Here is a 12,623-nt window from a genome sequence, read left to right on the forward strand (position 1 = left end):
CTTTTGTATGTTGCAGATGAGGATGAAGGTCAATTAGTTGCACTCATAGCCACTCAAGGAGACCATCTGGGAGAGGATCTGGATGGTAACTCAATTCAGAACTTCAGATTTGTTGCCAACAACTAAAATAAATCCACCGTTCAGCTGCAAAAGTATTAAGCAAAATTATATGTAAGATTGTATCATATTAGTAGCTATGTAACATAAAGAGTTGTCGATGTTGATATCTAATCTATTTGGATTTATCTTTCTTTTGCTTATGACAACTATTGAGCCTCCAAAGCTTTCCGTGCGTTTATATGTTTTCAGTTGTGAAAAATATACTCGTTATAATATGTTACTAATTGAAGATAGAGGTAAGTTAACAAAAATATATTGCTTAAACTAACTTACCTTTTCCAGACAGCTGCAAGCCTGCAACTTCTAGATTGGGCTCCATTTTGTATATTATGTTACATAGGACGGTCAGAAGCTCATCCATGTCTATCTTAGGTACAATATACTGGAAGCTCGACTTTAGGTAGTAAGTTGTAGATAAATTTTGTAATTATTTAAGTAAAATTGTATAGCGTAAGAGTAGTCAAATTTTTAGAGAATTCTTGATTTCTTGCTTATTTGCTAGATGCAAGTCTCTACCATCTAGTGGTCCCACCATTGTTCAATGATCTTGATGTACTACTAGGCATGTTTTGGATCTTCCTCATCTAATTCTTTGCCTTCTCTATAATGTGATATAAGAAGCTCCTCTGGAGGTATCTTTCACTGTCTATGGCCCAAAGCACCTTATATAGCAGCTTGATAATGTTAGAGTAAAATCGATGACTTTATTGATAAGGAGAGCTAATACGAATAATAGTAATGGAGGAACAAGCAGAACAACCAAGGAGAAAATTCTCCTAAACCAGTAACACTGGCCAGCCTATGGTAGAGACTAAAAAAAATGAAGGTGATACCCTGCTACTAAATCATTACATGTATTTATAGTCTCTAAATTGCTTCTCCTTTGGAAACTAGAATTGTCTTCCACTCTTTATTTAGCCATCAATCCCATAATTCTCTTGATTGATTCTATCAATCATTCCCTTGATTGATTCTGCCCATCATCACAATTGCCTTTCCTTTTTCAGAAATATACCCTCAATGGTCTTGGTGGCGCCAGCTCATCACTATCTTCAACATGGCTTGCATGGCTAATATTCTGTCCCGTAACATTGCCTCCTTTTGAAACACTAGCCTTGTCCCCAAAGCTGAAAGAGGGAAATTGGCTGGCAATCTCATCGTGGTCCACCCACGATGCTTCTTCAACTGAACGACCCTTCCATTGCAATAAGAGTTGTGGAATGGAGTGGCCACCCCGCACGATAAGCCTATCTGATAAAATGGCTTCCGATTCATAGGGGGGTTTCTCAAAAGCCGCAAGAGTATCTGGTAGCGTAGTCTCTATTGGATGGTTGCCAACAACATGTTTGAGCTGCGAGACGTGGAAGACCGGGTGCACCCGACAATCCGTAGGTAGGCAAAGTTTATAGGCGACAGCACCAATTCGTTTGATGATTTCAAACAAACCGTAATAACGTGCAGCCAATTTTGGGTGGACTCGGTGGGTGACCGACTGCTGTCGATATGGGCAAAGCTTGAGAAAAACCTTATCGCCCATCACAAATGATATTTCGTGCTAGTGATTGTTCACAGTCTTGGCCATCCGTTGTTGGGTGTGCTCCAAATTGTACCGAAGCTACCTTAAGATCTCATCACGATCCAAAGGGCTCTGTGACACTGCATCTACTCGGCATTCCCCAGGTAAGAAATGTTGCAACACCGATGGGGGACGACCATATACCGCCTCTAGCAGAGGTGTGGAATGAAGTGTTGTACCAATATTCAGCCCAATGCAACCATTTGGCCCATGAACGGGGCTGTTCCGAAGCAAAACAGTGGAGATAAGTTTCCAAGCTGCGATTTAGCACCTCCGTCTATCCGTCAGTTTCGGGATGGTAAGCCGAGCTCATCTTGAATGTGGTCCCCAGCAACTTAAATGTCTCCTGCCAAAAGGAACTCACGAAAATCGGGTCGCGGTCACTCACGATAGACTTCAACATGCCATGCAAATGGATGATCTCTTTGCTAAAAAGCTTAGCAACCATCGGGCCGTGCAAGGATGCCTCAGTGCCAAGAAGTGACCATATTTGGTGAATCTATCGACCACCACAAAAATGCATTCAAATCCTTGAGATTTTGGAAGACGGGTGATAAAGTCCATGGACACATCCTCTCAGATGGCTGTAGGAATTGGCAAAGGTTGCCGAAGGCCCGTCGGAGAAGTAGCCTCATACTTCATATGTTGGCAAACCAAACAGGAAGCCACAAAATTCTTGACCGTCCGCATCATTCCTTTCCAATATAAATTCACTGCCATGCGGCGATATGTCCTGTAAGCACTTGAATGTCTGTCGGATGGAATGGAGTGAAACTTAGTGATCAGCTTAGGAATCCATGAGTTGGTGGGAATAACGAGTCTCCCACGAAAGAATAGCCGCTCTTGTACCAAACTATAAGGTGGATGAGCCTTAGGCGACTGCTGAAGCTGTGACACAATAGCTTGCAACTCGGGATCTCGTTGGACTTCATCATGCAAGGTGGAAAGATCCAACCAAAAGGGTCTGCTGATGGCCTGCAATTCCCCATCGTCCTCCCTCCGGGAAAGTGAATCTGCTGCATTGTTGGTCGGTCCAAGCTTGTAAACCACATCGAATTCATAGCCCAAGAGTTTGACTACCCAATTCTGTTGCATCGGGGTGACAATCTTCTAAAAGAGATGCTTCAGGTTTTTTGTGATCTGTGCGTACCGCAAAACACTGGCCGATTAGGTAAGGATGCCAGTGTTGCATAGCCATGACCAAAACCAACAACTCCTTGTATGTAGACTTGGACAGAGAGCGAGGTGATAGGGCTTTACTGAAAAAGGCAACTGGCCGACCTTCCTACATCAACATCGTGCCAACACCAGTACCCGACACATCGCATTCCATGACAAATTCTTTAGAGAAATCTAGCATAACAAGCATCGATGCCGAAATCAATGCCTGCTGTAAGGTCTCGAATGCTTGCTGTGCCTTGGGAGGCCAAGTGAATGAGTCTCGGACATCCTTCTTCAGTAGGGTGGTGAGGGGTCGAGCAATCATCCCATAGTGCTTGATGAACCTCCTATAATGGCCTGTGAGGCCAAGAAATCTTCGAACTGTCCAAACGGAAGTTGGGCGAGGCCAATGCATGACAGCAAAAATCTTTGTCGGATCCATGGCTACACCGGTAGTTGAGATAATATGGCCCAGATACTCCACTGATCGTCGGCCCAACTGGCACTTTTTCATATTGGCTTTGAATTTGTTGTCTTTCAAGACCTGTAACACACAACGTAGATGTCTCAATTGCTCGTGCCAACTGGCACTATAAACCAAGATGTCATTAAAAAATACTAAGACAAATTTGCAGAGATACGATCGGAAGATATCATTCATGGTAACCTGGAATGTTGCTGGGGCATTGGCAAGGTCAAAAGGCATGATCAAAAATTCTTAATGGCCACTATGGGTGCGGAATGCTGTATGGTGGATGTCAGATGGTATCACCCTAATTTGATGGTATCTCGTGTGCAGATCAATCTTGGAGAAATAACGTGCGCCAGCCAATTCATCTAACATTTCTTGTATTGCCGGGATCGGGTACTTATCAGGAATAGTTGCTCAATTCGGCTCCCTATAGTCCATGTAGCATCGCCAACTGCCATCTTTCTTCTGAACGAGGATAGGGCTAGAATATGGGCTCGAACTATGCTGTATAATCCCTGCCGTCAGCATCTCAGTTACCAGGCACTCAATCTCGTCTTTTTGGACATGCCCGTACCTATAAGGATGAACCGAGACTGGTCCAGCTCCAGGTTGTAGCTCAATTCTATGGTCTGAAGATCTCTGGGGCGGTAGTCCGGTCGGTTCGCCAAACACCTCACCAAATTCCTACTGGAGCTTCTGTAGTGCAAGCTGTTCTGCAGCTATCAAATCTGCCTCATCGGTGTCCGTATCTGTTGGAGGTGTGATATGCCACAAAATTGCCCAAAGGTCCACCTTGGTAGTGCGCCAGAATGACCACAAGCCCACTGAAGTACGGCAAAGGGATAGGTCTCCCTTGAGTTTGGCCGTTCCAACCAAAGCCCATAGTCATCTTGCTCCAATTGAATTTAATATCTCCCAATGTGGCGAGCCAAGCGACCTCGAGGATAAGGTCCACACCACCCAAATAGAAAACAAAGTAGTCTGCATGAATGTCGCAAGGTCCCAACTGAATCTGTAGGTGCTTGCACATGCCAGAAGAGGTTACTCGGTGTCCATCTCCAAGGCATACTCCGAAAGTATGTGTGGCGCTAGTGGGAAGCTGCAAATGCTGCACAAGAGCACTGGAGACAAAATTATGGGAAGCTCCACTATCAATAAGAATAATCACCTCGTTACCTGCCACCACCCCATGCAATTTCATAGTGTGGGGACCAAAAATCCCACCCACAGAATATAAAGGCAGATCTAACATTGTCAATTGGGTGTCTGGCACTCCATCCTATGGTTCCGACTCTTCCATAACTAAAGCATCAAAATCCTCAATGCCAATATGATCATCATCTTTGCCGACAATGATGGCCCGGAGCTCCTTGTTAGGGCATTCGCGCAGGTGATGATAGGGTTGTTTCCAGTGGAAATACAGCCCTTTCGCGCACAAGTCCAAGTACTCCTGGTGAGTCATCTTTAGGGTACCCTTGCCCCTGATTTGGGAAGGTGTCGAACTGGGCATGGGCCCCTTTGGTAGTGCTGAAAATCACTACGGAGCATGTTCTGTTGGTTTATCTGCAGCTGGCTGCATTATTGCTGCCTCCTGTGTGCTGTCCCGACTGAGACGGCGTCCACGACAAATGCTGTGGCCTCCAATTCTCAGCTTTGGCATGGGTAGCACTACTGCCAACAGGGCACGGACCAAAATTGCGGAAACTTCTGGGTTGGGTGGTCACCTGCAATTCGGCCTCAATGTTACGAGCGAGTTGCATGGCTCGGTTAATGTTGAATGGCTCAAGAGTCCGCACTCTAGCCCGAATCTCCTCATGTGGACCATCATGAAGTAGCCAAGAGATTGGAGTTTGCTCATCCCGGGCACCTGTGCGGCAAGCTTGATAAACTCGTCAATGTAAGAATCAACATCGGACCGTTGACGCACAGCCGCCAATCACTCATACGGGTTTTTGGACTGCCAACCATCATACCTTTCAATCAATTCCGAAGCTAACATTTGCCAAGACATGGTGGGGTTGCTCAAGTGGAGCCAATGAACCCAATGGAGGGCGGAGGCCTCCATATAGATCATCACTAGGGATACCTTTTGTGCCTCGGGGGTGCTGTGCAATTCAAAGTATTTCTCGACACGCGCAATCCAACCGATAGGGTTCCCTCAATCGAAGCTTGGAATTTCCACCTTCTGAGGTAAGCCCGATGTTACCTCCTCTGTGAGCCGTGCCGAAGAAGCAGTGCCTGTTGATGTGGACAAAGAAGATATTGGGGCGGCGGTAGCAGGTTCTGTAATAACGGCCTTACCTTTCCCAAAAGCGGCCATGCCCGCAATCATCTCCTCCATACGAGCAAGGCGGTCGTCAATTATCTATTGGAGCTATGTACAAGTTTGGGCAATTTCGGACTGCAAACTGGAACGCTGCAACTCCAATTGAGCAGCGAGCGATGCCATCGATTTCTCTAACAACTCTACTCGAGCCTCCATACGAGTCCTGGGCATGAACAGTTGAAGGTGATGCTGGAATGGCAGGTCGGACCTCTTTTGTTAGAGTAAAATGGATGGCTTTATTGATAAGGAGAGCTAATACGAATAATAGTAATGGAAGAACAAGGGGAACAACCAAGGAGAAAATTCTCCCGAACCAGTAACACTGGCCAGCCTATGGCAGAGACTAAAAGAAATGAAGGTGATACCCTACTACTAAATCATTATAGATATTTATAGTCTCTAAATTGCTCCTCCTTTGGAAACTAGAAATTGTCTTCCATTCTTTATTTAGCTATCAATTCCATAATTCTCTTGATTGATTCTGTCAATTATTTCCTTGATTGATTCTACCCATCATCACAATTGCCTTTCCTTCTGCGGAAATATACCCTCAATGGTCTTGGTGGTGCCAGCTCATCACTATCTTCAACATGGCTTGAATGGCTAATATTCTGTCCTGTAACAGATAACCTTTACTACTTTCTCAATCCACTGCTAGAATGTCTTCCTCGTCATTAAGTTTTTAGTAGTACTCCTTTTAGTTCTAGCCCTTGCATATCTACTCTCCTACCAGTCGGCACTGACAAACATTTGACGAGGCCTGCCTTCTTTCTTGTCAAGGAGGTTATCTAGTGCTATGTAGTTCATAACGAACCATATGACACTTGATCTCAAGATCTCTCTCCATGTGTATCTTTGCATCATTGACAGGATCCATGCATGGTTGTAGATGAATCTACTGATAGTCTAGGTTGACTCCACTGCTTGCTGCACCCTACAAAGCCTCCCAATATCTATCAACATGAGATTGATATAATGTGCAACACATGAGATTTAGAAAATATGCGGTCACTGCTCCATCAAGATCTCCCCTATAGCCTTTTATTATGGTCTATTATCAGTGATGAGCTTTATGACATTTGCTCTCCTACTTGATTAATCACCTTCTCTATTAATCTAAGGATGTACATGGCATTGTGCATCTGATCCAAAGTGTCAACCGACTTCTAGAAAAATATTTTCTTATCACAGTCTGTCAGGAAGTTGTTGCTTCTCTTGATAGGATCGGTCCAACCATCACATATCGCTATCACTCTATATGTGGGCCACTCGCTTTGATAGGATGCAATCCATTTCTATAGCTCATCTTTGTTGCTATCAAGAAGCTCATTGTCTATATCCTTTGGTTCCGGAGGATCTACACTTAGGCGGGTAACCTCTATAGATGAAATGGTAAAGCAATTATATGTGCTGCATGCCATATCAGTAGGATGTGATTGAAGTGAAACAAAGATCCAATACTTACTACATATCCTTCTTATCTTTTTTCAACATTCTATCAATCCTCTATTGCTTTGAAATTTGAATCTTTGCTGGGGAAGGCATGTGGATCCAAGTTATGGATGGTTGCTTCTAGTGGAATCTCTCTGGAGCACTTCCTACTACAAAAAGACCCTGTTATAGGTGCAATATGGCCACCATCTCTATTGATGGCTTCTCTAACTAAGGAGGTTCTTCTGAACTCAAACTCCCCCCGGTTGGTTGGAAAACCTAATCCAGAGTTATAGTGTGACATCCCAATCGAGCCCTATGCTTGGCCACCTTACTCAGCTGCCACTGATCATCCAGGCTTGTTTGAATGGTAGCTTGGATTTATGCCTCCTTGTCATCTAGAGCAAAGACCTCCTTTGAGTCTTTGGAGTGATAGAAAGGTGGCTTTATGGCTTGGTGGTCACCTTCACATTCTCCTTCAAAATTCTTTCCTTCACAACTCTAAAATTCTCAAAGTGCTTCTTCATCAGCTCCCGGACATCCCATGGGTATTCATGAAAGGTAACTACCAATCAAGCACTGCTTCAACCTAGTTATCTTTTCTATCTTAAATTGTGTTGCACCAATTGTATTTTCAGTGGTGCCGACCCAAGTGTATTTGCCCATGATCCCAACCAATGTCATGCTCTGGGTTCTTTTTCTTCGATAGATCGATTTCTGTAGGTTTATCGAGCGCATAAGTTTAGTAACTATAAAAAATTAATAAAATATCGTTATCCTAAGAAAAATATTCTCTACTTCAGTAAATACTTATGAATTATATAATACATAGTTCTAATTTTTCATAATTATCCTAATTTTTAAAATTTTCAATTAGAAAATAATTTTAAATATCATAAATTCAGAAAAATATGTTTTGTACTTCAAAAAATATTTCTAAATTATCTAATATGTAGTACTAAATTTTGTGTTAATTTTATACTTTTATTATTTTAAATTAGAAATATTTTTAAATCTAAAAAATTTAAAAAATTAATTTGAGCTCAGATCCATATAGAACCCTACCATTAATGCTATATATATTTTTTTTGTGCCCTTAGGCATGTACCAAAAGCTACTTATTCTCAAATTTATTGAAACTTGGGCCAAGGCCTCTATGCACATGACGCATCAAAACTTCCATAAATCTTTATCAAATTTAAGTTGAGAGTAGCTTGACCGCCCCTAAACAATATTCTAGTTTTATAGTTATTTTTTGAATTTTATTTTTTAAAATATTTTTAATCCAAAAATATAATTTAGTTTAAAAATTATATACTTAATAAAAATTAATGATTTTAGTGTTATTGTGTAGATCATTCATGATCTATAACATATCATAAAATCATGCCAAAATCGAAAATTTTGGCATGATCTTCCATTGTTTTTCTAATTTTGCAAATATCTTATGTTGAAAAAAAAAGGAATAGAGGTCCTTGAATCTAGCTTTTGAGGTCAATTTCTCGTTGTTTTTGGCTTGAGGGGGGGGGGATGAGTTTGAGAGAAATGGGAGAAAGAACAGCTTGAGAAGGCTTCCTGAGCCTTATCAGGCCTTCCATCACTCAAATAAGAGTGATGAGGGCTAAGCCACCACAAATTGGGTAGTTTGACTTGTTACTACTCCAACTACTTGGTTTAGAGCAGTTGTGGGTGTTTTTCAAAAAAATGGGCCGAATCGAGCGATTCGGAGAAGTTTTGGGTGCTTCTCAAGAAAAATGGCTGAACTAACCTGCCTCGTGCTAGTACGACTCGATATAAGGTGAACAAGATGGTTTGGCCCGGTTTGATACCATGTTCTCAAGTAACTTTGATATACTGTAAATGGATCTATTTTAAACTGTGGTGTCGGCATTGCCTCCATTTGCACTCCCAAGAGATCTTATCTTGTAAATCCTTAAGTCAAGGAAAGCAAGGACAATAAGCTTGACATTGTCATGTTAAGTAGCAGGATTAGGTAAGTACTAAACAAATTTAACTCAACAAATCCATATAATGAAATAATTTATTGTTTCCAAAGTTTGTACCCACATGATGAGATTATACATTTTTACCATGGTAAAGTTTGCAAAATAATTTTCATATTCAAAATTATACTTCTATTCAAATATTTGATCGCAGATATCAAATTTCAAAATTCATGATAATTCTACAACATGTGTGCAAGGTATGCCGAATCGGTACCGAGGTTTGTACCGGCCGGAGATCAGTTCAGTATGGTATAGGTCTATACTGTGCTGTACTGTGGTATATCAAAAAAGGGAGAGGGAGTAGGGGAGGGAGGAAGAGAGGAAAGGGAGAGGGAGGAAACAAGAGAGAGAGGAAGGGGGAGAGGGAGAGGGAGAAGGAGAGGGAGGAAAAGAGAGAGGGAGGAGAGGGAGGGAGTGTGAGTGAGAGAGGTGTTCAACCAAGGTTCGTTGGATCGGTACCGGATGGGGTACTGACCAATGACCGTATTGGCATAGTTTGGGTTTGTATTGTGCCATTTCAGGGTATACTGTCACAAGGAGAGTTGGAGAGGGAGGAGGAGAGAGAGGAGAGAGGAAGAGAGTGGAAGAGAGGGAGAGGGAGGGGGAGAGAGGCTGAGAGGGGATCACTCCTGTTTCATTTTTAAACAAGGGATGAGGCAATGACCTATTTATCTTCTTAATATTCAAATGACTGGAGCGCCATGTAAGTATACGATTTTGCCAGTTGCCTACTTTACTCAAATATTTCGTGTATTTCCATGTTGATATTTGCATGGTTAGTTGGAAAAAAGAATATGACTACCAATGCATACTAATGTATACTAGTCAATACATAGAAGGACAGCTATAGAGGCATCGTATGATAATGCAAAATGATCATTATACTTACTATGTCAGTTCACACCTATTCACCATATACTAGTATTGGATTTTACATTTTCATCCTATGGAGGCATACTAGTACGGATAGGTACTTATCCCTGTTATTTAAGGTTGGTCCTTTGTGAACTGGGATGGCACTCATAGATACTTCACTCATGCTTTCCTTCTTACATTTGGTTGGCATAGTGTGGTGTATGACCCTTCTGACATGCTGTTGTTGTTTATGATTTGTACTATCTGCAACTCCATGCATGCTTTCCTTCCTAGATTTGGTTGGCTTAATGTGGTTTGACTCTTATGACATTCTGGTGTTGATTATGGTTAGCATTATGTGCAACACTGTACTGTTTGTTGACACATGTTGGCTTCATTTTATACATAAGGATTATAATCTTATCATTTGTCATGTCTCTGTTTGGTCTACATGTTATAGCTGCTCCTGGACCGAGCAATATGGTTACTTTCTATGGGCAAAACAAATGTTGCATGAACCAAGCTTGCATTAGTGAAGCAATATCTTCATCTTAAGCTTGAACATTGGTAGAGGTCATGTTCTAAGGCTAAGTTGTTTGAGAATGCCTTTTGCATAAAAATCTTCCCTATGGAAATGGAAACAGCCACAGTAATGTAATTTTTTGTTATGAACTTACATTCTTTGCCATAATAAACAGTTTCTACTTGATGTTTTGTTATCATGTCCTTTTATCTTGTATGCATGTTTGGCTAATTGATATGCTGTATTCCAGGTATTACTCGGCCTGTCAGGAGTTGTCCTTGTTATGCTTTCTGTTCTTGGATCAATTGGATTCTTTAGTGCCATTGGAGTTAAGTCAACACTAATTATAATGGAAGTGATTCCCTTTCTTGTTCTAGCCGTAAGTTTGTTACCTTTCTGCAATGTTCAGTTCTGTGTTCTACTCTATGAATTTAGCCAGAACATAATTAATTCCTTTTCCATCACATCTGTATGATGGTATTATTTAGAGAAATTGAACTTCTCTTGACTATTTTGTAACGATTCTGATGCATAGTGCATTAGCAACTGTTGGTTATTACTATCAGTACATATAAGTCAAAATCTATGTAGCAGGAAATAACCAAATTTGCTTGGCCATATCATAATCGAGTATGTTTCTGATTCAATATGTTATGCTTCGAGACTCAAATTATTCAGGTCCTGAGGTGTGACATAGGTAGATAATCAAATACGTGACAGCATTCTTCACAAACCATATGTTTAAACAGAGAAACAACTAAGAATATTACAAAGTTTTAGTAAACTATATCCTATTTCACTTGAACTATACCTTTAAGAAAGGTAATAAACCATGGACTACCATGTTGCCCATGTCGCCTGATTGCTTCAATAGTCAGTTGATCCTAAAGCAACTTTGAAACATTGACTTTTCTTTCTTTTTGAAAGGATCCACTATATCCACAACCAATCGCTCTAAAAAGATTGTATGATAGATAAAGTAAGTTACACAGATCATTGATTTAAACATGGATATAGGAATTTTAAAAGTCCAATGAAAACAAATGACATTTAAAATGTAAAAGATGACAAATTTATATTAGAAACTCAAGTTCTGGTTCTTTGAAATATTTTTTTATCAAATATTTTGTCAACAAATGAGATACTGGGAAATTATCAGAATATTTAACTTTGAGAAGAGTTCAAACCAGATGACACCGCATATATCCTCATTGTTAGAGAAGATGTGGCCATGAATATCTTTGAGGTCTTGTAATACTAGTTTGCCAGAGGTCCAATCATATCATCATTAGTAATTTAGATAATTAGATGAGCCACATATGCTGTCTAATCAGGGGTTTATTTATATTATCATTGATAATTAAAATGAGTCTATTCACATACTGCAAGACTAGGGGTCTACATGTATCTTTGAGTCTGATATTATATTTTACATGTGACCATGATGACTGATTAAACTTCATTGGAATCTAATATTGTCAGAATAAACCATATGATCCAATCGTCCAATAATATATATTGCACACCCCTCCCCCTAGACCGAGCAAGGGTATGACAACCGAGCAGAATTTTACTGCTTGTGCCTGGGATCACAAGCTACTAGTAAACCCTAGTCGTCTGGCATAGCTTGCTGTAATTCAGATCATTATATTTCAATCCGTAGAAAAAACCTATAATCTTCTTTATCTCACAGACATGCATAACACTTTGCTCAATATCATTCAGAACATCTTATATTCAACTTCCAAGTATGATACATTAAGTCTTTACAAGGTACATGCAACACTCTATACATGTTGACAATCCCAAAAGTACTTCTCCGAGCTAAAGTGGCCCAACCTCAACTAGTGCTGAATGCTGATGATGCATTATGATCCTCTAGCATGCTCTAGTATACCTCAAACCTGCAAAAATAAGTGGAGTGATGAGACTTATGTCCCAGTGAATGGTCATTCTATCTAACAACTAAGGAAATAGATGGTTTCAGGCTCAAAACACACATGGAAAACATACTTCTTTCACAATTTTTTTTTTAAAACCTTTCAAACATTATTACTATAAGTAAGAATGAAATGATGTAGTAAAGCAATTTCTATGTTTATCCTATCAAAAAGTACCACGTACCTTTTTAAACTTCCCATAAGTAAAATTCT

General features: G+C 40.6%; 2 protein-coding genes across 6 annotated transcripts in view; one reads left to right on the top strand and one right to left on the bottom strand.

Annotated features, from left to right (window-relative positions):
* Nucleotides 1-12,623, top strand: part of LOC105042658 (uncharacterized) — a 164,823-nt gene that overhangs the window by 52,972 nt on the left and 99,228 nt on the right. For all 5 annotated transcript variants that reach the window (XR_012141048.1, XR_012141049.1, XM_073256804.1 and 2 more), the window contains one exon: nucleotides 10,721-10,849. Coding sequence is in view for 3 of the 5 variants with exons in the window: in XM_073256804.1 (XP_073112905.1) it covers nucleotides 10,721-10,849 (129 nt within the window). In the remaining 2 variants the exon portion in view is untranslated. The remainder of the gene's footprint in view (nucleotides 1-10,720; nucleotides 10,850-12,623) is intronic.
* LOC140856941 (uncharacterized) lies at nucleotides 3,626-4,765 on the bottom strand. Its single transcript, XM_073255146.1, has 2 exons — nucleotides 4,099-4,765; nucleotides 3,626-4,013 (listed from the first exon to the last, which is right to left on the bottom strand). Exons 1-2 carry the CDS (start codon nucleotides 4,579-4,581, stop codon nucleotides 3,744-3,746), a joined length of 753 nt encoding a protein of 250 aa, XP_073111247.1. The 5' UTR covers nucleotides 4,582-4,765; the 3' UTR covers nucleotides 3,626-3,743.

The sequence above is a fragment of the Elaeis guineensis genome, chromosome 4, assembly GCF_000442705.2.
Source record: "Elaeis guineensis isolate ETL-2024a chromosome 4, EG11, whole genome shotgun sequence".
NCBI lineage: Eukaryota > Viridiplantae > Streptophyta > Magnoliopsida > Arecales > Arecaceae > Elaeis > Elaeis guineensis.